At 39.6% G+C, this 25,000-nt stretch overlaps 1 protein-coding gene across 1 annotated transcript in view; it reads left to right on the forward strand.

Annotated features, from left to right (window-relative positions):
* LOC138025024 (cubilin-like) overlaps nucleotides 1-25,000 on the forward strand; it is a 75,283-nt gene that overhangs the window by 352 nt on the left and 49,931 nt on the right. The window contains exons 2-14 of the mRNA XM_068872255.1: nucleotides 4,216-4,555; nucleotides 7,982-8,065; nucleotides 8,376-8,532; nucleotides 9,985-10,157; nucleotides 13,523-13,567; nucleotides 15,601-15,760; nucleotides 18,877-19,055; nucleotides 20,792-20,836; nucleotides 21,126-21,273; nucleotides 21,861-22,033; nucleotides 23,397-23,441; nucleotides 23,813-23,960; nucleotides 24,652-24,923. Coding sequence (XP_068728356.1) covers nucleotides 4,216-4,555; nucleotides 7,982-8,065; nucleotides 8,376-8,532; nucleotides 9,985-10,157; nucleotides 13,523-13,567; nucleotides 15,601-15,760; nucleotides 18,877-19,055; nucleotides 20,792-20,836; nucleotides 21,126-21,273; nucleotides 21,861-22,033; nucleotides 23,397-23,441; nucleotides 23,813-23,960; nucleotides 24,652-24,923 — 1,969 coding nt within the window. The remainder of the gene's footprint in view (nucleotides 1-4,215; nucleotides 4,556-7,981; nucleotides 8,066-8,375; nucleotides 8,533-9,984; nucleotides 10,158-13,522; nucleotides 13,568-15,600; nucleotides 15,761-18,876; nucleotides 19,056-20,791; nucleotides 20,837-21,125; nucleotides 21,274-21,860; nucleotides 22,034-23,396; nucleotides 23,442-23,812; nucleotides 23,961-24,651; nucleotides 24,924-25,000) is intronic.

Below are 25,000 nucleotides of genomic sequence, written 5' to 3' on the forward strand. Positions count from 1 at the left end.
GGGCTGTCTTTCGTTTCCTTCTTCTTGCACTCATTTATGTGATAAAAAAATGCGGCTTAACGGCAGAATACCCTGCCATCTCGAAGCTGTAACCCCCGGGGGGACTCCCATATGGAACAGACGGGATGCTCGTCGGAAATTTTGAATTTAACCCCTAAAGGAGACCATCTGGGTGTGGCTCAAGCTTTTTGTGACCCCGAAAGGAGACCAAACGGGGCGTGGCTTAAGAAAATTTTGACCCCTAAAAGAGACCGCTTAAAAACAAACAAATACGACATGCAATGAGTTTTAATGATATAAAGACATAATCATCGAATGCTTTTATCTAAAAGTAGTTTTTAAAAGTTTTTTTTTTTAAAGCAAATCTTCTCATAGCCAGAAATTCTATACAACATGGCGGCTTCCTAAGCTGCAAGCATGCGCAAAGGACACATATACGGATTAAATATGGCGGCAAATCATAAAGAGAATGAGGGGGAAATTATAAACTATTGCATTTTTTGTCCTTCTCGCCGAGAATGCAACTTTCCCCAGCTCAAAAATCGATAAAGCAACGATCGAACAGCACTTCAATCGAAGGAAACGTCAGGATAAAATTATTCTAGGCAGTGCCTTTTTTGATCGAAGTAGAGTCATAAATGAACACAAACCTCTTAAAGTAGTGTTGACCTTCATGCCTCCCTTCGTCTGCAGAGAGAAAATAGTTTCTCCGATACGTTTCCCCAGCTTCCCATTCAAAAGATGTGATGTTAAACTACCAAAAGGAGTATTTTTCTCCCGAAAAAACGTCCACTAAGGCAGTGCCTTTTTTGACCGAAAAGCAGGATTTTTTTGAATGAGGCATACGCCAGGTTGGAGCCATTAGTGAAGCAAAAATGCTCCGAAAACCGATTTGTTTTCGTTCAGCTTTGGAAACCTTTTTGTTTTTAGCTCGTTTTTTTGGTCAGTTGTATTCCCTGTTAGAATGGTAGGTACGTTATGTATGGGGAATTATTATGTACTGACCAAACTTCAAATAAAATGTGGGATCGAAGAAGCCCTCTAAGAAGCGGGAAGGTTGCGGGAAAAAATTTAAGCCATGTCCGATATAACACCAAATAAATCATTTCAACCTTGGAAAATTTATGTCGTGGAGTCATCGTTGCAATATGCGTTGCAATATGCATTTAAATCCTTGTAAAATCCCTTACTTACTCTTTTACTCGATCTGGCCACTATTTTGAATCCGCGCCCGCGAGGCAAGCCGCTTACTGTCTAGGATTTCTGGTTATGCTTTCTCTTCGCGTCTGTGTTTCTTGGCGGAACCCTAAACGAGACCTTGACGGCTTAAAATATTGGCGCTTTGCCCGGAACACCCTAAGCGAGACCAAAATCCAAATTTACACCCCTAAGCGAGACGACGAGCAGCCCCGTCTGTTTCATATGGGAGTCCCCCCACCCCCCCGGGCTACAACCTAAATTCGGTTGATACGCGGATACGCAGTGGAAACACAGAGCTTAGAGCTTAGTGGATAGGCACTCGTTTTCCTGGTTCCCAGTATTTTTCCTTTCTGAACCGCGCCAAACAAAAAGAGCGAAGGAGATTGATAAATATGCCAGTATTTCTCGTTCATAAAGCACGATCACCGAGTCATGAGTCATTTTACAATTCGGTTAACTACACTTTTCTCGGAATAGCACTCGAGTCCTGATTAAGCCTAAGCGCTCGTTTCAGTGCTTTTAGCTTTCAATTTACGGTTCCGCGAACTACACTTTTTACACGATCGTGTGAAGAATATACGCCAAAATAAAACTGAATTACACATTTTCTGTGCATTATACCTCGTTCTTTAAACGTCAGAAACGTGGCGTCAACAATTGCCTCGCTCTAGCTTTCATTTTACGGTTCTGTTAATTACGCTTTTCTCGAAGTAGCACTCGATTCCTGATTAAGCCTAAGCGCTCGTTTCAGTGGTTAGGCCTAAGCACTCTCGTAAAATTCTAGCTTTTATTTAGCGGAATGCGTAGCTGCGTATCCACTCAGAAATATACTTACCATCTCTCAAGAAAGAGAGGATCTTACCCACCGCGTATCCGCGTATACACTCAGAAATATACTTACCAGTTATAAAGAAAGAGAGAGAATTGTCCACTCCACGTATCCGCGTATCCACTCAGAAATAAAAGGAAAGAGAGGGGCCACATGGTAACCAAGGCAACAAGGTAACAAGGTAAATGAGGGCTAAAATTCTCGGGACATTTTGCGAAGGCTTACATGATAAACTACCCACCAACAAAATTTATCAAATAAATAAGACTTCGCAGCCACGTATCAAGCTTTATCAGGGCTTGTCTTCGATGTGGCAGAGTATTCTGCAGTTACTCCAAAAATGCTCTTCTTTTACGGGAGTTCCACTGATCAAACTAGTTTACAGACACTCCACTTTTAAACTTACCAAACGACGATTGGAGCCTCAGATGGCAGGAAGCGACCTGTTGGCTATTTGCGAACATAAATCTGCCTTCTTAATTAAGGGGCTTTATTACATCTCTCAGACAGTACGCGCGCTGTGATTGGCAAAATTAGCGGGCCATATTCTACAGAACGGCCCGATGTACGGCTTTCATAGCGAGCCAGTAATAGACCATTTTACAGTTGTAGCTAAGTTACCTGGCCTAAGAATGGAAGCGAGGTTGCCGGTGACCCTGATTTGATACAAACCTTTATGCTTTTGTAATGTTAATATGGACTAATTAGCATCACCTAATTTACATGATAAAAGCAGTGGGGGCTGTATCAATACAAGGTCACCGGCAGCCTCGCAGCCATTCATAGGCCTGATCGCTGTGCAAACAACTGTAAAATATTAGCCATTAAAAACTGATAAATTCTTGGGTAGCAAGAGCTCATACATTCTTTTTACACCCTCCGTTTGGGCGTACCCAGTACCCACTCCCTCATACGGAGGAGGATTAGGTGTTATGTCCAGGAGCCATTGCACTTACCCTATTGGGGGGCTGCCTGTTTCCCTTAAACACACACAAAAAACATTCTTTTTAAAATATCGAATTTTCAAAGCTTCATTTCTCAGAGAGCATCTGGTATATCGGGTTCAGATTTCAGTTCTAAAATAGGTCATCACGAAATGCACTTTCAATATTTAGTACTTTATTCTCGGCTGATTGATTAGCCTTGTGCTAAAGAAGATTCCCCTACAGACCGTTGCCGGGACCGTGAATTTAATGAAAATGAACATGCCATTTGTTTCTTCTCTTTTGATTGTTTTATTTCTGTACTGAACTATGAGCCTTAAGATCGTATTGACATTCGTTTTGTTAGCTTAGTGTAATTCTAGCAGCTAGTCTTTACGCGGTCCTCTTCCCTTAATGATTGTACCTTTAAATTCTTTCCTTTTAATGGATAGTTTACTAATCAAATGAAATAATAGAATGCTGTAAAGACACCTCTTTTTGGTAATCACTTGAAGTTTTCCTAATAGACCTCTTTACAGTTGTGTGCTTAGTAACCTGACCTTTAAATGAAAGTGAGGCTGGTGTTGACCTTGTTGTGATACAGACCTCCCTCCTTTTCTTATGTTAATGATGTTGTTGTCATGCTAATTAGTAAGAATTTACATAAGAAAAGCAATAAAGTTTCTATCAAAACAAGGTCAACTTCAACCTCGCTTTAATTCATAGGCCAGGTAACTAAGCACACAATTGCAAACTGGACTATTCTCTATTCCAGAAGGCGTCACAATACACTTTGTTTTCTCCCCAAATTTTGCATAGACTATTGTTTTCAAATGCTTTGAGGTACTTCCATATTCCCTAGAGAATTTGAAAACAATAGTTTATGCAAAATTTGAGGGGCAAACAAAGTGTATTATTGAGCATTCGAAAATGGAGAATAGGTCACTTTCGTGTTCTCACAGTTAGACTGGATCTAGCATGAAATGGAGGCTAATGCGGGGGAAATAATTTGCATTTGAAAAGATTCCCCCGCATTAGCCTCCACTTCATGCTCGATCCAAGCCAAACGTTAGAATACGAAACCGACCTATTCACCTCCAGTCGAGATGATAGCTATAAGTTTTAGATAGAAAGCCTATCGGAGAAAAATAATCAGGCTTAACTTCACACACTGCATACCAAACTGCTGGTTTCTGTTGTTGTTTTGGAATAAGGATCTCACATTTCAAGCGTTTTTTCAGTTTTTTTTTACTTTTGTTGCAGGCATTATGTTTACTGAGCTGTTTTGGCGGGAAACTTCCGAGAGCCTCCTGCCTGCGTTGTTATACCTGTCTCGATTATCCAGGCTCCACCCAACCATGTAGTAACCCATCAATACAGCAATGTGACAGTTGGAAAGATTCTTGTCGTTCCTTCGTCGTGACTGCAGAAACATATGGAATGCGGTACACAACAACTATGAAAAACTGCTCTCATTCTCTCTTCCAGTGTAACTCAGGAACACTTTGTAACTATGTTAACCAAAGCATTATCTCGAATGCCAATGGAACCTTACTGGCATGCTCAGTAAACTGTTGCTATGGTGATCTGTGCAATGGCCAAGGTAAGCAGTTGACATCTAAATCGTCAAGTTCTTTCTAGGGTATCATCATCTTGCATACAATATGCACCATGGCAACGCGTTACAGAGTCCACCGTAGTTTTGCTTTAAATAGGACATTTGCACGATGGCGAAAATAACTACCAAAATCAAAACGATGTGAGTGGCTTCTGTCCTTCGGAAAAGTTGTGAATGTCGTTTTACCGGCTTGCAGGAGAGTAGATAAATCTGAATAAGGGTCCGTTTACATGAGGGAGGGTGCCCCCATGTAGTAGGGTTACCCTAGGTGGTAAAGTTTCCCTTCGCTTTTGTATTATGCTCTTCGTTATGCGAGATAGGATGCCCCTAGGGGGCAGGGTTTCCCTATCTTGAAGGTAGGGAAAACCTACATGGTAGGGTAACATGTCCTCTACCTCTGCAATGACGATTATCGGACAATTCCTAATTTTCTCTGGATTGACTGTTATCGTCAATTTAGATGGCTCTGTCCCAGGACTTTGTGTTAGCAGATGAAAAGAAAAAAAAGTAAAGTTGCATACCTGGACAGGATTTGAACCCGGAGCACCCACTTTGAAGGAGCTGTTTTTATCCACTTAGCTACTAAAGATCAACTGGCTGGAAACTGTACCGATTATTTACAGACACTAAATCATTGCTGAATAGTGGTTAAGTCTAGTGCTTGATTTTAAAATGGTTAGCTTTCTCTTGAGTTTTGGTAACCGCCAGTTTCTTCTGTTTGAACTTGTTTCTTAATTAGCAGGTGATAATACACGTTTACAGCGGCATTCGGAAAAAATTATATTGACATACTAAAAAACATAAAGTTATGGCAGTTAGCGATGTGGTAGTCTAAAAAAGCGTTATTAATCGAACATTCCCAGGTTCGAGTCCTGCGAGTTCAGGCATTCGGGTTCATATTTTAAAAATAGATGTTTGTTTTCCATAATCCCTGTAAGCTCTAAGCGTCCTAAATTGACGATGATAGTCAATTTAGAGAAAATTAGGAATTGTCCATAATCGTTTTTTCAGAGGTAGAGGATGGGTTGGGTAGGGACAAGTTTTGTGTACAAATCGCCCTGTGAATGCCAAAGGTAGGATTGGCTCTAGGGGTCCTCTAGGGGCTAGGACTGTTTCGCGGTTTGACCTAACCGCTGACCGTAAATAAAAGGCGCCAAATCTGTGCGATCAGGAGCCCATCAAAGGGAGCCATCTCCCATACTTGGCCTTGGAGTCCACCCTTTCCCGAGTAGATCTATTATTAGAACGCCTCCCAGGGGAAGTTTCACAAGCCCTCAGTTCGAAGAGCCAATAAAAACAGAGCTATGTCAATCATTGTTTTACCCACACGCTTTTCGCGGTTTACTCGACAGAAATATGATACTTTTGGCGGGAAAAAGCCGTTCTTAAAATAAATCTACTCGGGAAAGGGTTGACTCAGGGAATTAGTGGAGGTAGAGGCTCCCCTTGATGGGCTTCTGGTGCGATTTAAATGTGTCATCAGAGATTAGCATGGGTTTCAACTCCAAACATTAGTCCTCGTGTTATAAAGTGTTAGAAATGTTGACGAGCCCTTGCGACTCCTGTTGTTAGCAAATATTCATGTGCTTTCAGAGTTCAGCAACTTAAAGTCCCACAATTTGAAGATGACGTTTCTCGAGGATAGCATATGTCAAAAGTAATCCATATACAAACACCGCATGAAAAAACACCTATTAGACGAGAAGGGACATTTTTTAACTGAAAATATATAGATTTAGCCAAGCCCAAAAGCGGAGCTCCCGGGTTTTTTATTCTCACAATAAGTTAACCTGGCTCAGAGCCTGCGATCCAATCAAAACCCAGTACCTGGTCAGCGGTCAACTTAAAAGACAGCTGACCTCGATGGGCTCTAAACTTGAGCCCTCGATATGGTCACGTGATACTGGTCACATTGGCATGCATGGAGGAGTGGACGTACAGTCGTACGGTGACCAGAAACAAATTTTCTCGAACAGATGAGTTACCGTATTTTCTTACCCTTGTTACTACAAAGATAAGCATTTTAAATTTGGCGGTTCTCCAAACCTGTAATTGGAAGGTCGTTAGCCGCAAAAATCTCCTTCCCTCCCAGGGCTAAATTTCGATGGATGTTTACATGTTATCCCGCTGAATTTAATCATTGCTATTACGACTTCTGTGTTTTGAATTTTCAAAGCACCGTTGCTCAGATATAATTTTGTATATGACGTTCAAGATTTCAGAGATTGCTCATTATGCAATGTACTATCAATAATCGGTACTTCATTCTTGGCTGACTGATTACAAAACGATATTCTGGTGCTAAGGAAGCAGAGAATGTAAAGAAAGATTCTCCTATAGTTGGACTTGTTAAATACGTTCAATATTTGTCTCTTGAATTTTCGATGGGTATGTGCTCCCGGCCTCTCAGAACCCCTACCCTTTATAGGCTATTTTATGGACAATTATAGACCATATCTTGGTGACCGTCACTTTCTGTTTATGCATAAACCTTATATAAAGCCTTTTAACGACATTATCCTAAAATGAAGTGACACATTTGGTGTACTAAACAAAGAATTTAAAATCCCACTAGTCTAAAATTTTCTTACCCCCAAAATGCCGACAAATTGCGACCCCATTCAAGTAATTCTGTCGGGAACTCTGTTGAAAATGCAACGTCATTATAGTCAATAAAGTCGTGAAAATGTGACCCCATCCAGCAACACATCCCCATTAGCCTTGTAAAAGAAAGAACCACCCCCCCCCCCCCCCACCCTACGGGAAATCACCATCCAGCGCACAAACACGAGCAAAATCAATTGTGCTATTCACTGGACAGCAATCCATCCATCCACGCACCCCTCCCCCCCCCCCCCTCTTCCCCCTCACCCCAACAACCAGGGGGCTAAGTGTATGAAATCACGGTTCAAATGAATTCAAATTCAAATTCAAATTAACAACAAATTAAATACAGTAGAAAGAAAGATAACTCTACACTGCAAATATCATAGCTAATCTAGGCGATGAAAAGATCAGATATATACAAAATAAATTAATATTGATGACGGTGACGCTGACAGCGATGTTATGGTTGACGGTAACGACGACGTGACGACAATAGAGAGATTAAGCATGACGTTTATCCCAAACTGCAAACGTCGGAGTGAAATTAGGGTTTTTGCCAAAGATGGAAGAACCCTGCTTGATATTAGCTTATTTCTGTCCTGTTAGCTCCGTACATCAAGCAACTTTTCAAAGGAACGAGACGATGACGACAATAATGATAATGTGATGATGATAGTGGCAATAATGATGATGATGATGATGATGATATTGATTTATGTTGACGTTGATACTGCTGATGACGATGACCACGACGATGATGAAAGTAATAATGAACATTAGTAACTCAGTGTCCCTCTTTCAAAGGATCCTCAATAACAAACTCAACGATGCCTTCCTGGACAAACTCACCGACATATCCTCCAGTGCCAGCGACTCCTCATCCATCAGGTAAGAGACACTAGAACTTCAAAATATTTTCCTCTTGTTTCAGATTATTTCTTCTGCGTCTTTCCTCCACATCGTGTGTAAGGCCATCAGACTTGTTTTGCTAACATTAAGCTCCAGTCTATCGCGTATACTATCATAGTGAATATGTCTGCGATGGAGATTCTCCAAACCTGCAATTGGAAGGTCGTTAGCTGCAGAAATCCTTTCCTCTCCCAGGGGTAAGTTTCTATCGCTGTTTACATGTTATCATGCTCGATTTTATCATGGCAATGACCACGACTTTTGTCTTTCATTTACTCTTTTTATCAAGCTTGTAGGAAAGTTGTCAACAATGTCCTGGAAAGCCCTGGATATCCCAACATGTACCCAAGAAACACGAACTGTGTGGCTAATGTTTCCATTCCTGTTGGTGGGGCTTTAAACATTACATTTGAGCACTTCGACCTGGAGTTTAGTTACACCTGCAGGTAATCGCTTAGGTTTCCGATTACCGATTACGATTGAAAAGCAATTTCGCTGTTTAGCATTGTGAATAAAAGATCTGGTGCAACGTCAGCTTATTTTATCAATCAATCGGTCGGAGGCTAAGAAAAATAAACAAAAAAACTGCAAACAAAGTATTGTTGAATCCCAGTTAAGATTTGTGCAAATTTAAAATAATCTGCGAGAATTTCTAGATAATTTTCTATTTCTTGGCGTATTTTTCTTTGTATCAATGGTCACATGGTATAAAATCTGCCCTGCTGGATGGCAAGCTATGCAATGGGACATCCAAAACAAAGAAAAGTCACGCTCGGTTGGTTGAAATTGCTTTGTTTTGGAGGCTGTTGCATACCTTTTGCCAGTCCAGTGTCGTGGATTTTGTACAACGTGACAATATCATGCAAAGAGCCTATTTTCTGTCTTTTGCCGGACAGAATATGAGTCAAGAGACATTTTATCAGCAGCTGCTCTTAATCGTATTTTAAAATCTCAGCTCTATGTTGCATAGACTGGGACATCGCGATCGACTTTGGAATGCACTCGTACAGCCATAGTCCCTACTTGCAGATCATAACTGCTTGCACTTTCCAAAGGCCCGATCACCTGGAAAAACTGCCGTATGTGAATTTCGGAAGAAAATCACAATTTCTTAGTTTGTCTCTAGGACAACTGTTTCAGTAAATTTATGTAAAGTAGAGTATACGTTTAACTTGGAATCTTTTTAACATACTTTGGTCCATCCATCCATCCATCCATCCACAGACCCGCTCTTCCACCCTTCTGTCAATCGTCTCTCTATCCACCCATTTACCATCCATATACATGTATCCCTCTTTAGTATATACAAAAACAGCAGACTCAAACTCCAAATATACTTTTCCATTCGCAACTTGCGCGAGATTTGCGCGCGAAACTATTTCACTCGTTGCAGGAATAAAAGAGTTAAAATCATCCTTTTGTGCTAGAAAATCTCACCGTCATGTATATACTAAAACAACTATTCTCGTCAGTGTGGGTGGCTAGAGGTGGATATTAATCATCCACCATAAAGTGCTTCCTTCGGCTATCACATACCAGGCAGAATTACTCATACTGATTGGCTGATACAGAGGCGTTTTTTTTACATCTTGATTTTACTTGATCATGATTGGTTAAAAGTTGCTGAGCTACAATTTCATGAATGTGACAAACATGTAATCGCATGTTCGCTAGAGGGAAACGGCGGTCAAGAAATTACTCTTTTGTCTTAGTGCTGATCATCTTAACTAGACTCACTTTGAAACAAAAATTCTTTTGAATTTTGCTCTACGGTCTCTTTTACTTTTTTTTCCCTTTCCCTGGCACTTTACTCACGAAATTAATCCTCCTCTCATCTAATCTTGCCAGTTGAACCTATTAAAGCCTTAAAACTAAAAATATAAAGTTTCTTCTTTCAGTTATGATTATCTGGAGATTGAGAACGACAATGGTGGCTTCTATCGCAAATTTTGTGGCAGTCGTAGTGGACTAAGTGTCATTGTCAATGGTAGCTATGCCAATCTGACCTTTCATTCAGATTCCAGTGTCCAAAACACAGGATTCCGGTTACTATTCTTTGATGTTTATCCCGGTAAGTACAATAAGGAATAAGGGAACCAGACAGATCTCATGTAGAAGTTGTTGCTGAAATGAATAGCGAGAGATGGTGGAGTTGTATTATAGAGATATATACTTTGATCAACTTGAAAAAAGAAGGTAAAGGAACAATGTTGTTTTGGCAATCTACGACAATTCAATGATCACCAGCAGCGAAAGAACTCAATTAGCATAAGCCTTGCGATTTTACAAAAAAAGAAGCTTGCACCAGATTGCCATTTTTCGAAGTAGTTTCAACACATATTTTAACAAAGGCCTCTTTCTAAACGTTACGGGAGTATGAGTTTCAGAGGACTACACTAAATTGACCTTCCCTTTTTGGATGAGACGTCAAATGTTCGTTGACGTCGAATCAACATTTTTCGTTCTACAATAGTGTGGCAGAGAATCGAAAAATGTTTCCCTTAGTCCTTAGCTCTTGAGAAAGTGAATAAATACTTTCAGGAAATAAATTCTGATACTAACTACAAAGCTCCTTGTTGTGTCGATGTCCCTCAAGATACCAGGCTCCCAGTTATCGATGTGTTCACTATCTTTAAATTCCTTTCACAACAAAAAAGGACAGCTGCTGGACCTAACGGCCTGTCACACTGGTTCTGGAGAGAATTTGCAGAGGAATTTGCTCCCATAGTTACTTCCATCTTCAACTTATCAATTACGTCTCAAACTGTGCCTTGTTCTTGGAAACTTGCTAATATTTTCCCCGTTCCTAAGGAAACCCCTCTGTCATCATTGAACAAACTTCGCCGTATTTTTGCTATTGATATTATTATTAGGCTTTTAGAGAAAAATATTTATGTAGCAGAAGTTTAGCCGGTCATTAGATCCTACCCATTGCCAGATCGATTTGCATATAGGAAAGGTACCAATACCTCCCATGCTCTCATCAAGAGCCAACACATGTGGCTGAAATGGCGTGACACTGGAGAAGCAGATTGTGTTAGGCTTTTTGCCTTCGATTTCTCTAAGGCTTTCGACTCAGTGAATCACTTCATCTTATTTAACAAGCTTAAGGAATTGCCCATCGTTATTTGGATCATCATTTTTTTTATTTAATATGCAACAAAAAGTAGCTGATGGTGACACGACCTCTTTTCTGCCTATAAACAGAGGTGTGCCTCAGGGCATTATACTTGGACCTATTCTGTTTTCTGTAACTGATGTTAAATGATATGCAAGTTGTTGATTCATATAGTTCTACATTGATTAATTGTGCGGATGACCTAACTTTAAGCGTTTTGGTTAAGGGAATGCAGGACCAAGCTTCCCTAGAAGCGAAAAACATACTCAGCTGGGCTCAGGACAAGCTTGTGAATATAAACCTTACTAAAACTAAGGAGATTGTTGTTAAGGGTAAAGTTGGGAGACCCATTCCCACTGTCACTTTTGATATCAAACAGGAAGAATTTCTTAAACTCTTAGGAGATAATTTTCATGGTAATCCTTCCAATAGACCTCTTTAGCTCGTACATTTTGTTTTCCCATTTCAGACCACGTGATGTTACTCCAGGGAAAACTTTCTTTGAAATGTCGTCCTGTGCACGTGAATATGTACGCATAATTTATGACAAAACAAAAGGAAAATTCCCTTGAGAACATCACGTGGTCTGAAATGGGAAAACAAAACGTACAAGCCAAAGAGGTCTATTGGGACAAGCAAATTAATGCCCTTCTCAGAAAAGCAGGGAGGCGTATGCACATATTACAAATGTGCAAAAAATATAGCTATAGCCTTGACTCACTACCACCTCTTCCATAGCTTGGTTATGCCTATTTTTACTTATGGCATTTCAGTATGGGGTGTTGCTAATTAATTAAGATGAGTATCTTTCTAATATTGACAAGTTTCAGAAAAGAGCAGTTCGTTTTGGTTTCCTTAAAGAGGTCTCACCCGTCTTAAGTCTTCTAGACGCCTCAGATAATAACTTATGGAAGAGTATAACTACTTCTACTGAAGGTGCTTTGGTAGATCTTCTCCCTCTCAGTAAAACAAGATTGCTAAAGAGTAGTGGCCATTCCTATGTACTTCCTCAGTTTAGGACCGAACGTTTCAAACGATGTTTTAATAATAGATGCCTCTTCAATTTTATTTAATTGTTTATTGTAATCCAAAACGTTTGATTTTTGGAACTAATAAAGTGCTTTATTATTATTATTATTATTATTATTATTATTATTATTAACTCGCAATAAATATCGGCCAACAATCAAAACATTAGGCCCCACTTTTTCGCACTACCAAAGAAAAATACCGGAGTAAAATTAACTGTTTACCAAAACTTGAAATCCTTTTGATCTCAGCCGGCTTTTGCTTGCTTGTCGATTAGGCCCTCTTATCCAGCAAGTGTTAAGACGAGGGATAAAAGCTAGAATTGCACCACTTAAGCTAAATTGGTTAAAGATTTACAATCATGGTATAACATAATGTAGTAGATAAAGGATGGTACTTATTTTATATCAAATAATATGCATAATTCAATTTTTTAGTGCCTATACGCAATAACTTTAATGCTTTTAAATGTCTCCTAATGTTACAACGACTTAGAGCCGAAGCCTCAGCTCACGATCTTCGAAGTCACTATTTAGAAGTGGCGCATTTTACTGAAGCCCCGTGAAAACGGAAGCAACATTATTGGCCAACATTGTGGCAACATTGTTGGATGTTACATGCTGCGTCCGTTTGCACGCCTTGTTGCATGCTGTTGCGTGTGGGAGTTGTTGTAGAAAGTTATAAACTCGTCAAACTTTTGAGTCCAAATCTCCCAAAATTTCTTTTGTTCCGTGATCTCCGAAGAGTCGCGACACAATATTGGATCTGTTTACACAGCTCTTCCAACATTGTTGGGACCAAGCACGCGCATTACACATGGTCTCCATGAAGACAGTAACGCATTAATATGTTGAAAACAAGATGGCAGCCGAATTTTGTAAGTTTACAGAGTCCTATGGGTCTTATCCTTCCCACTTCTTAGGAGTTGTAGCGTCCGTTTGTACATCACTGCCAACACCTTGCAACATCTGCAGAACCAACAACTCTCAACAATGCTGGAGTTGTTGCATCCGTTTGCCACAGGGCTTTAGGGCCGATTTACACGGTACGACTTTGTCGCATGCGACAACGGCTTACGACAAGCCCACGACTGGATTTACGATTGTTGTGTACGTCAGAAAAAATGTCGTAGCATTTTAAAACATGTTTTAAAACGCTGCGACCATCGTAAGTCATGTCGTAGGCCTGTCGCGAGCTTGTCGCATGCGACAAAATCGTATCGTGTAAATCGGCCCTTAGGGTCCAGTTATCATTTAGTGACTTGAATATCTTGCTTCTTTTGAAAACAGTATCTACAACATATCGGCCAACGCCCACCACTCAGAGTCCATCAGGTAATAATTTTTTAAATAAAACCTTCACTTTGGTAATATCAATCGATAAATTTTGATTTATAGCCTGCGATAGCATCGGGTTTTTTCGGAGAAAAACGACCGCCGGAAATAGGTCTGCGTTTGCAGGTTATTTGATTTACTATTGACAGAAAAGTGTGTCACGGTTTGTTTGTTTCCAACACTAGTTCTTATATAGTAGACCAAATTGTACCCAATTGAAACCCTTTGGGAATAAAACGTTTCGTTCCAGGTATTTCCATATCATTTAAATGTTATTGGTACATTATAATGCAAATACAATACACAACGAATTGAATAGGCCATTTCCGAGTTCATGTCTTCCTCCTCTAAGTGCGAAGTTTTTCTTATGAAAATTAGTTTTAATTCATATGTAAAGTGGAAATAATTACCATCACAAAAACTCGCTTTGAGGATGATGAACTAGGAAATGGTCTATAAGGTACAACATTGAGTTAGCTAATTTGGTCTATAGATTCCATCCATTCGTGAATCCAGTCTGTTAGATTCTCGCAGTTGATCTAGAACTAGCACTCAACAAAGGCTCATAGCAGGCTGCTATCAGCCTCATTTTAAGGCTCGCTCCAGTGCAATCGAAACATTGGATAATGTCCTTATTTTCTGGACCCCTACAGAATAGAAAATGTACAGCTTGAATTATGATCCTAAGTTATTAATGTCGTCCGTGTAGCCCTTTATACTGAGCGACATTGTTAACCACGAATGGATATCATCAAGAGAAAATGAAGCAAGAGTGTGAATCACCCTCATTTTTTCCTATTCCGATAAAGTTACTTAAAATCTATTTTAGTTCCGTGTCATACTGCGTGCTTATTTCATAGACGACACCTTATTGGTCAGTTGGTGTGAAAGCAGACAGCGCGGTCATGGTAAAAGGTGATAAAAATAACCTACATAGCGCGGGCGCTATCTAAAAATAGATTTTAAATAATTCTCATGGGGCACAGGGAATTGCTCTCCTACCTCATACTCTCTTGATACCATGGATATCACGAACAAAGCAAACTGCCAATGCACTCTTGAGTTTTCAAGCTAGCAGGCAAGCACTTTTGATATTCAGTACTTTGTTGTTGGCTTTAACAGCGCACCGGTGGCTCAGTTGGTTGAGCGTCAGGCTGTCACGCGGGAGGTCGCGAGTTCAACTCCGGCCGGACCAGCACTCAGGGTCTTTAAATAACTGAGGAGAAATAAGTGCTGCCTTTGTAATTACATCTGCAAATGGTTGGACTCTTTAGTCCTCTCTTATAAGGACGATAAACCGTAGGCCCCGTCTCACAACCCTTCAATGTTCATAATCCTGTGGGACGTAAAAGAACCCACACACTTGTCGCTAAGAGTAGGGCATGTAGTTCCCGGTGTTGTGGTCTGTCTTCTGTGCTATATCATGGTTGGGAGGGTAAAAGGGCGCACTTTATTTGGAGCCTCGCTCTGTTGTGCGACCCCTACCACAGCTTGTTTCTCTGTTGTGGTGAAAGTGATTAAATAGATAATAGATGACTGACTGGTTAAAAAACGATAGCCTGGTAAACAAAGATTCCAATGTAGGTCCATCTGTGATGATGTTGATGACAATGACGATGACGACGATTATGATGATATTGTTGTCGATTATGATATTATGTTGACGATGCCAAAGATGATGACCGACATTTTAAAGTCATTTACTGTCATTATTTCAAACTCTCTTTAAAAGCTAACCTTCAACCGACAGGCATTGCGTGCCGTGGAAAAATTTTCATATATAAAAATCCCGCTAAAGCTGAAATTCATCCAATCAGATCGCTACAATAAGAAACGCGAATTTCCATAACAAAAACGAAAGCCTGTCGGTTGAAGGTGGGCCTTTAACTTACAGCAAACTCAAAATGCCAGGGGTGTGAGCTATCAGCCTTCTTTTTCCCGCATTGAACTCCAGTCTATGATGTATGCTATCAGAGTGAATATGTCATGGCTATTACCACGAATTTTGTCGTTCATTTACTCTTCCTATTAAGCTTGTAGACGAATTATCAACAATACCCTGGAAAGTCCTGGATATCCCAACAACTACCCAAGATACAAGTACTGTGTGGCTACCTATTATATTCCTTTTGGTGCGGCTGTGAACATTACATTTGAGCACTTTGACCTGGCGTATAACTACTACTACTGCAGGTAATCACTTAGATATCGCGCTGCGTAATTTCTCAACCAATCGGTCAACGGCTAAACAAAAAAACTAATAAATGAAAAATAGCAAAGGAAGTATATTTGATTCTCAGTTAGTTTTTCTACTAATTTAAAATAATCTGTGAGAAGTTGAACAGATCTTTCTATTCCTTGGCGTATTTTTCTTCGTATCCAAGAAGAATAACGAAGTTTTCCGTCCTTTTCCGGACAGAATATGAATATTGAAGAGACACTTAAACATATTTAATTGTAGTCTAAAAAAGGTTTCTTTAAGTTACATAGGCAGGGACATCGACTTGGAATGCACTTTTACAGCCATAGGCCTGGTATTGCTTGCAATTTTCCAAAGGCCGGATAACCTGGAAAAGCTGCCGTGTGGGAATCATTCCCGGAAGAAAGTCACAATTTTTTAGTTTGCATCGAGGACAACTGTTTCAGTAAATTTATATGTATCAGAGTATACTTTTAACTTGGAATCTTCTTAACATACTTTGGTCCAGCTTCTATCTGTCTGCCAGTTGGCTCTTAGGTGAAACAGAATTTCCCGATAAATTAAGGATTCATTTGAATATTGGAACTAACCATCCATCCATCCATCCATCCAACCATCCACAGACCTACTCATCCAGCCTTCTATCAACCAATTATTCTATCAGTCATCTCTCTATCTATCTGTCCATATACCATCCGAATACCCCTCAGGCATTTCATCTACCATAATGCTTCCTTCGATTATCACATACTTATTTACTTAATCCTCTTGGTGCGTGTCCGCACATAAGACCGGAGGGTAACTGAGAATAGAGTGTTTCATGACGTCAGGGCGGTCATGTTGGAGAAGTGAAACAGGAACCAGCAGCCATGTTGAAGAAGTGAAATATTCTTTTGGGAATTGAACTCTATTTTTATGAAAATTATTCCTTTTGTTTTCGTATGCAAATATAGCCGCTGGTCACATGAGCCAAAACACTCTACAGCTACTCATTTTACTTGTTTCTTTCAAAAACTCCCTCGTTCTTTCTCTCGCAATTTTCGCGCGAAATTAATCCTTTGGGCAAAAGGAGCGATGCATATATATATATATATACATAAATATATATATATATATATACGATTTAGCTCTACACTTATGTGTATTTACACTTGTGTATTTAGCTCTACACTATTTTATGTGTATTTAGTTATGTGTATTTAGTTATGTGTATTTAGTTATGTGTTTTAGTTATGTGTATTTAGTTAGTTTTATGTGTATTTAGTTATAGTTATGTCTATTTTATGTGTATTTAGCTCTACACTTATGTGTATGTGATTTAGCTCTACACTTATGTGTATTGAGCACTATTTTAACAGTGTTGGCAGCCTTATTACTATTATATATTTATATATATATTTAAGGCCGAAACAGTACTGTCTGCAGTTAGTTATATATATTTTACGGGATGGGTTTCATTTCTTCATTCTACGGTCTATATAAATAAGCCTGCATCATTAACTTGATCCCTCTGATTAGCTGATGCCTAAGTTGGTGTTTGCCTGTGAATCGTTAGTCGATCCTTAGGTTTAAGGCTATGAAGGGGTTTAGGCTTTCCTATCCCACCCGTGAAAGAATCCCGGGATACTCACGATAGGCCAATTCACTGTCTCGATAGCTGCGTTGCCAGCGTGGTTGTCCTGATGGTGTAGTGGTCATCACACCCTACCGGTATTCAGGGGGACGTGGGTTCAAATCCCGCTCAGGGCAATTCTTCATGTTTTTCATTCGCTATAATTAATCAGTTGATTTACGGGATGGGTTTCATTTCTTCATTCTACACATATAACTGAATAAATGTTTGAAAGAAAATTTGCCCTGAGCGGGATTTTAACCCCCCTTCCCCATTACTAGTCGGGTGTGATCACCACTACACCACCAGGACAACCATGCTGGCAACACAGCCATCGAAGAGGTGATTTACGTGGTTAAGGCGTGGGCCTCCCGGGAAATTTTCTTTCAAGGTGACAAGGTAGGGGAGCCTATAACTTCACTTGAAACCCAACTAAGGATCAAGTTAATGATGCACGACCGTAGTCAACTTAGCGGATGACAAGGAAGGATCCTAGAAGGATACAGGCTAATTTTAATTTTAGAGAAAGTGTAGGAGAGAAACCCTGACAATGCACACCCCAAATAATCATATTTTTAACTGAATAAATGTTTGAAAGAAAATTTACCCTGAGCGGGATTTGAACCCACGTCCCCCCATTACTAGTCGGGTGTGATCACCACTACACCACCAGGACAACCATGCTGGCAACACAGCCATCGAAGATGTGATTTACGTGGTTAAGGCGTGGGCCTCCCGGGAATTTCAAGGTGACATGGTGACAAGGTGACAATGGCTGTGTTGCCAGCATTGTTGTCCTGGTGGTGTAGTGGTGATCACACCCGACTAGTAATGGGGGGACGTGGGTTCAAATCCCGCTCAGGGCAAATTTTCTTTCAAACATTTATTCAGTTAAAAATATGATTATTTGGGGTGTGCATTGTCAGGGTTTCTCTCCTACACTTTCTCTCTCTCTCTCTCTCTCTCTATATATATATATATATATATATATAATGTGTGAAACTTGATTTCCGTAAAACAGTGCTCAATACATAGAGGTAGAGCGTGGTATATATCGAAGAAAAAGACAAATAAACTACAAGTTCATCCCTACAAGCCTGTTTCGTGGTCGCCCACTCATCAGGGGATTAATGTGTGGGCGACCACGAAACAGGCTTGTAGGGATGAACTTGTAGTTTATTTGTCTTTTTCTTCGATATATATATATATATATATATATATATATATATATATATATATATATTTGTTAAGTGAAAGTCTAGCTATATAACAACTTTAAAAACTTAAAGAAATCATCTTGGTTGTTGTTTCTTTTTCCGAAATCGTCCGCGCTCGTTCTTTCCCTAGCTATTTACACGCGGAATTAATCCTTTGTGCAAGCGAGTTTATGCGATTATATAACTATTTCTGACCTCATTTTCCATCCTATCTCATCCAATCTTGTCAGTCGAACCTATTTAAGCCACAAAACTGAAAATAAAAGGTTTCTTGTTTCAGTTCTAGATCTGATTATCTGTGGATTGGGAACAACAATTATGGCTTCTCTCGCAGATATTGCGGTAATCATACTGGACAAAGTGTTATTGTCACTGGTAGCTCTGTCACCCTCATTTTTCGTTCATACTGCTGCTTCCAGAGAAGAGGATTCCGGTTACTATTCATTCCTGTTTACGGTGGTAAGTACAGCAAGGAAAAATGGAACCAAATTATCTCATGAAGTAGTTGTTGCTGAAATGAATGACGAAAAATGGTGGAGTTGTATTATAAAGATATACATGGACAATTTCAATAACGGAGGTAAAGGAATAGCGTTGTTTTGCTAATGTACGACAGTTCATCATCATCATTTTATCGTTTTTAAGCAGCGAAAGAGCTCAATTAACATAAGTCTCGCAATTTTACAAAAAGAGAAACTTGCACTAGATTGCCATCATTTGAAGTAGTTTGAAAATATGCTTTGACAAATGCCTCTCTCAAAACCATACGGAAATACGAGTCTCAGAAATTAAATTAAATTGACCTTCCATTTTTGGTCGATATGTTACAAGTTTGATGACGTTGAATCAACATTTTTCGTTCTACAATAATGTTGACTAACTCGCAATAAGTATCGTGCCAGCAATCGAGAAATTAGGCTCCACTTTTTCGGACTAAAAACGGCGAACTCCAGAGTGAAATTAACTGTTTACCCAAACGTGAAATCCTTTTGATCTCAGCCGGCTTTTTTACTTGCTTGTCGATTGGACCCTATCATCAAGGAAGTGTTAAGAACAGAGATGGAAGCTAGAATTGCACCACTTAAGCTAAACTGGTTAAAGATTTGCAATCATTGTATAACATAATAGATACAAAGGGTTTAATTATCTTATATCAACATCATATGCACAGATCAATGTTTCAGTGTCTCTACACAATAACTATAATGCTGTTTAATGTCTCCTCATGTTACAACGCCTTAAAGGCGAAGCCTAAACCAACGATCTTCTACATCACTATTTAATTAATTGAGAAAAGGCGCATTTTAAGCCCGTCAAAACGGACGCAACATTGTTGGATATTACATGTTCCGTCCGTTTGGACGCCTTGTTGCATGTTGTTGCGTGTGGCTAGGAGTTGTAGCAAAAAGTTATAAACTGATCAAAACTCCCAACATTTCTTTTGTTCCGTGATCTCCGAAGCTTAGCCCACCAATATTGGATCCGTTCGCACAGCTCTTCCAACATTGTTGGGGCCACCCTCGCGCATAACATTGGGTCTCCATGGAGATAGCAACGCATTGACATGTTAAATAAACAAGATGGCAGTTGATATTTTTAAGTTTACAAAGTCTCATGGGTCGTAACCTTCTCATAATACATTTCACGCCCTTACATTGTTAGCAGTTGTAGCGTCCGTTGGCACACCGCTGCTAACATCATCCAGCCTCCGCAAAACAACCAACTCTTAACAATGGTGAAGTTGTTGCAACTGTTTGCACAGGGCTTTAGGGTTCAGCAAGAGAAAATGAGGGGACAGAGAGGGAAGCTCCCCGTCCAGCCCTTGGGATATGTCATGTCCACGAAAGTTATTTTTAGACGAGCGGAAGTCTTTGTTCTAGCGGAAGTCTGTCTTCCGAGACGTCCGCATGCAGGCCAACCTCGGGCTGATGTTTGAAAGAAAATAAATATTCATCAGCCTTCCACGTGCGCCGCCATTTTCTCTTTTCCCTAAGAAACTGAGAGCGAGGCAAGACTGCATGGGGACATTTCGGAAGACAGACTTCCGCTAGAACAAAGACTTCCGCTCGTCTAAAAATAACTTTTGTGGACATGACATATCCCGGCCAACGGCTTGAGCCTCCCTCTCTGTCCCCTCATTTTCTCTTGGGTCCAGTTACCATTTAGTGACTTGAATGTCCTTTTTTTCAAAACAGTGTCGACAACAAATCGGCCAACGCCCACCACTCAGAGTCCAACAGGTAATAATGTTTTAAATGGAATCTTCCCTTTAATAATATCAATCGATAAATATTAATTTATAGCCTGCGATAGCATCGGGGTTTTCGGAGAGAAACGACCACTGGGATTACGTCTGCGTGCGCAGGCTATTTGACTCACTGCTGACAGAATTTGAAAGACTCAAATGAAAGCCAAGTTTGAAACTGTTTCACGGTTTCTTCGTTTATTTTCCTGTTTGCGTGTTATCCTGCTTAATTTAATAAAGCGTAATACCACGACTTCTGTCTTCCATCTACTCTTTCTATTAAGCTTGTAGACGAATTATCAACAATACGCTGGAAAGTCCTGGATATCCCAACAACTACCCAAGTTACAAGTACTGTGTGGCCACCTATTATATTCCTTTTGGTGCGGCTGTGAACATTACATTTGAGCACTTCGACCTGGCAAATCGCAGGTAATCACTTAGATCTCGCGCTGCGTAAGCTTATTTTCTCAAACTATCGGCCAAAGGCTGAAAAATACATAAATAAATGAAAAACTGCAAACGAAGTATTGTTGATTTCCAGTTAACATTTGTCCGAATGTAAAAAAATCTGTGAGAAATTCTAATAAATCAAGAGATATTTCTATTCCTTGGCATATTTTTCTTCCAGGTAATTTTCCGTCCTTTTTCGGACAGAATATGAGTATATAAGAGATATTTAAATAGCATTAAGTGTAGTCTAAATAAGTTTCTTTAAGTTACACAGGCCGGTGCATTGACTTGGTATGTACTTGTACTGCCGGATAACTGAGGTGTGGGAATTATTCCTGGAAGAAAGTCACACGATTTCTTGGTTGGCATCGAGGACACCTGTTTCAGGAAATTTATATGTATTAGAGTATACTTTAAACTTGGCATCTAGCAATTTACACATGGAATTACTTCTTTGTGCAAAAGGGTTCTTGTGATCACATACTTATTTCTCACGGCATTTTGCATCTTACCTGATTTAAACTAGTAAAGACGGAAAACTGAAAATAAAAGGTTTCTTGTTTCAGTTATGATTATCTGAGGATATGGAACAACAATTATGGCTTCTATCGCACATATAGAGGCTATCGTACTGGACAAAGTGTCATTGTCACTGGTCGCTATGTCATTCTGTCTTTTCAATCATACTGCTGCTTCCAGGGAAGAGGATTCCGGTTACTATTCATTCCTGTTTACGGTGGTAAGTACAGCAAGGAAAAATGGAACCAAATTATCTCATGAAGTAGTTGTTGCTGAAATGAATGACGAAAAATGGTGGAGTTGTATTATATAGATATACATGTACAATTTTAATAACGGAGGTAAAGGAATAGCGTTGTTTTGCTAATGTACGACAGTTCATCATCATTTTATCGTTTTGACCCAGCGAAAGAGCTCAATCAGCATAGGTCTTGCAATTTTACAAAAAGAGAATGTTACACCAGATCATTAGAAGTAGTTTGAACCCATTTTAACACATGCCTGTCTCCAAACGTTTTCAAAGTACGAGTCTTATGTCAGGGCCTACACTAAATCGAGCTTCCATTTTTTGGCCGAGATGTCACAAGTTCGATGACGCTGAATCAACAATTTTCGTTCTATAATAATGTTGACTATCTCGAAATAAATATCGGCCAGCAATCGAGGGATTGCCCCAACTTTTTCGGACTAAAAACGGAAAACTCCGGAGTGAAATTATTTGTTTAGCCCTACTTGAAATCCTTTTGATGTAAGCCGGCTTTTTTGCTTTCTTGTCCATTGGGCCCTATCATCAAGGAAGTGTTAAGAAGAGAGATGGAAGCTAGAATTGCACCACTAAAGCTTAATTGGCTAAAGATTTGCATTCATTGTATAACATAATAGTTACAAAGGGTTTAATAATTTTATATCAAAATAATATGCACAGATCAATGTTTCAGTGTCTCTACACAATAGCTATAATGCTGTTTAATCTCTCCTCAAGTTACAACGCCTTAAAGGCGAAGCCTAATTCAAGATCTTCTAAATCACTATTAAACTAATTGAGAAATGGCGCATTTTAAGCCCGTCGAAACGGACGCAACATTGTTGGATGTTACATGTTGCGTCCGTTTGCACGCTTTGTTGCATGTTGTTGCGTGTGGCAAGGAGTTCTTACAAAAAATTATAAACTGATCAAACTTGTGGGTCAAAAACTCCCAACATTCCTTTTGTTCCGTGATCTCCGAAGCGTAGCCCACCAATATTGGATCCGTTCGCACAGCTCTTCCAACATTGTTGGGGCCACCCACGCGCATTACATTGGGTCTCCATGGAGATAGCAACGCATTGAAATGTTAAAAAACAAGAAAGCAGGTGATATTTTTAACTTTACAAAGTCTTATGGGTCGTAACCTTCCCATAATACGCTGCACGCCCTGACATTGTTAGCAATTGTAGCGTCCGTTGGAACACCACCGCTAACATCATCCAGCATCCGCAAAACAACCAACTCTCAACAATAGTGAAGTTTTTGCGGCTGTTTGCACAGGGCTTTAGGGTCCAGTTACCATTTAGTGACTTGAATGTCCTTTTTTTCAAAACAGTGTCGACAACAAATCGGCCAACGCCCACCACACAGAGTCCAACAGGTAATAATGTTTTAAATGGATTCTTCCCTTTAATAATATCAATCGATAAATTTCAATTTATAGCCTGCGATAGCAGCGGGTTTTTTTTGAAGAGAAACGTCCACCGGAATTACGTCTGCGTGCGCAGGCTATTTGACTCACTGCTGACAGAATTTGAAAGACTCAAATAAAAGCCAAGTTTGAAAACTGTTTCACGGTTTGTTTGTTTATTTTCTTGTTTGCGTGTTATCCTGCTTAATTTAATAATGCCTAATACCACGACTTCTGTCTTCCATCTATTTTTTCTATTAAGCTTGTAGACGAACTATCAATATCAATTTAATAATGCCTAATACCACGACTTCTGTCTTCCATCTATTCTTTCTATTAAGCTTGTAGACGAATTATCAACAATACGCTGGAAAGTCCTGGATATCCCAACAACTACCCACTTTACAAGTCCTGTGTGGCTACCTATTATATTCCTTTTGGTGCGGCTGTGAACATTACATTTGAGCACTTCGACCTGGCGAATCGCAGGTAATCACTTAGATCTCGCGCTGCGTAAGCTTATTTTCTCAAACAATCGGCCAAAGGCTGAAAAATACATAAATAAATGAAAAACTGCAAACGAATTATTGTTGATTCCCAGTTAACATCCAAATTGTCTTTACATATTTCCTTGTCGAACTCAAATTCGACACTTGCCAAATTCGACACTTCGACACTAAGCATCATTTAACCCATGTTAACATTTGTACGAATGTACAAAAATCTGTGAGAAATTCTAATAAATCAAGAGATATTTCTATTCCTTGGCATATTTTTCTTCCAGGTAATTTTCCGTCCTCTTTCGGACAGAATATGAGTATATAAGAGATATTTAAATAGCTTTAAGCGTACTCTAAATAAGTTTCTTTAAGTTACACAGGCCGGTGCATTGACTTGGTATGTACTTGTACTGCCGGATAACCTGGAAAAGCTGCCGTGTGGGAATTATTCCTGGAAGAAAGTCACAATTTCTTGGTTGGCATCGAGGACACCTGTTTCAGGAAATTTATATGTATTAGAGTATACTTTAAACTTGGCATCTAGGAATTTACACATGGAATTAATACTTTGTGCAAAAGGGTTCTTGTGATCACATACTTATTTCTCACGGCATTTTGCATCTTATCTGATTTAAACTATTAAAGACGGAAAACTGAAAATAAAAGGTTTCTTGTTTCAGTAATGATTATCTGAGGATATGGAACAACAATTATGGCTTCTATCGCACATATAGCGGCTATCGTACTGGACAAAGTGTCATTGTCACTGGTCGCTATGTCACTCTGTATTTTCGTTCATACTGCTGCTTCCAGGGAAGAGGATTCCGGTTACTATTCATTCCTGTTTACGGTGGTAAGTACAGCACTGGTCGCTATGTCACTCTGTATTTTCGTTCATACTGCTGCTTCCAGGGAAGAGGATTCCGGTTACTATTCATTCCTATTTACGGTGGTAAGTACAGCAAGGAAAAATAAAACCAAATTATCTCATGAAGTAGTTGTTGCTGAAATGAATGACGGGAAATGGTG

The sequence above is a fragment of the Montipora capricornis genome, chromosome 11 (genome assembly GCF_036669925.1).
Source record: "Montipora capricornis isolate CH-2021 chromosome 11, ASM3666992v2, whole genome shotgun sequence".
NCBI classification, from domain to species: Eukaryota; Metazoa; Cnidaria; class Anthozoa; order Scleractinia; family Acroporidae; genus Montipora; species Montipora capricornis.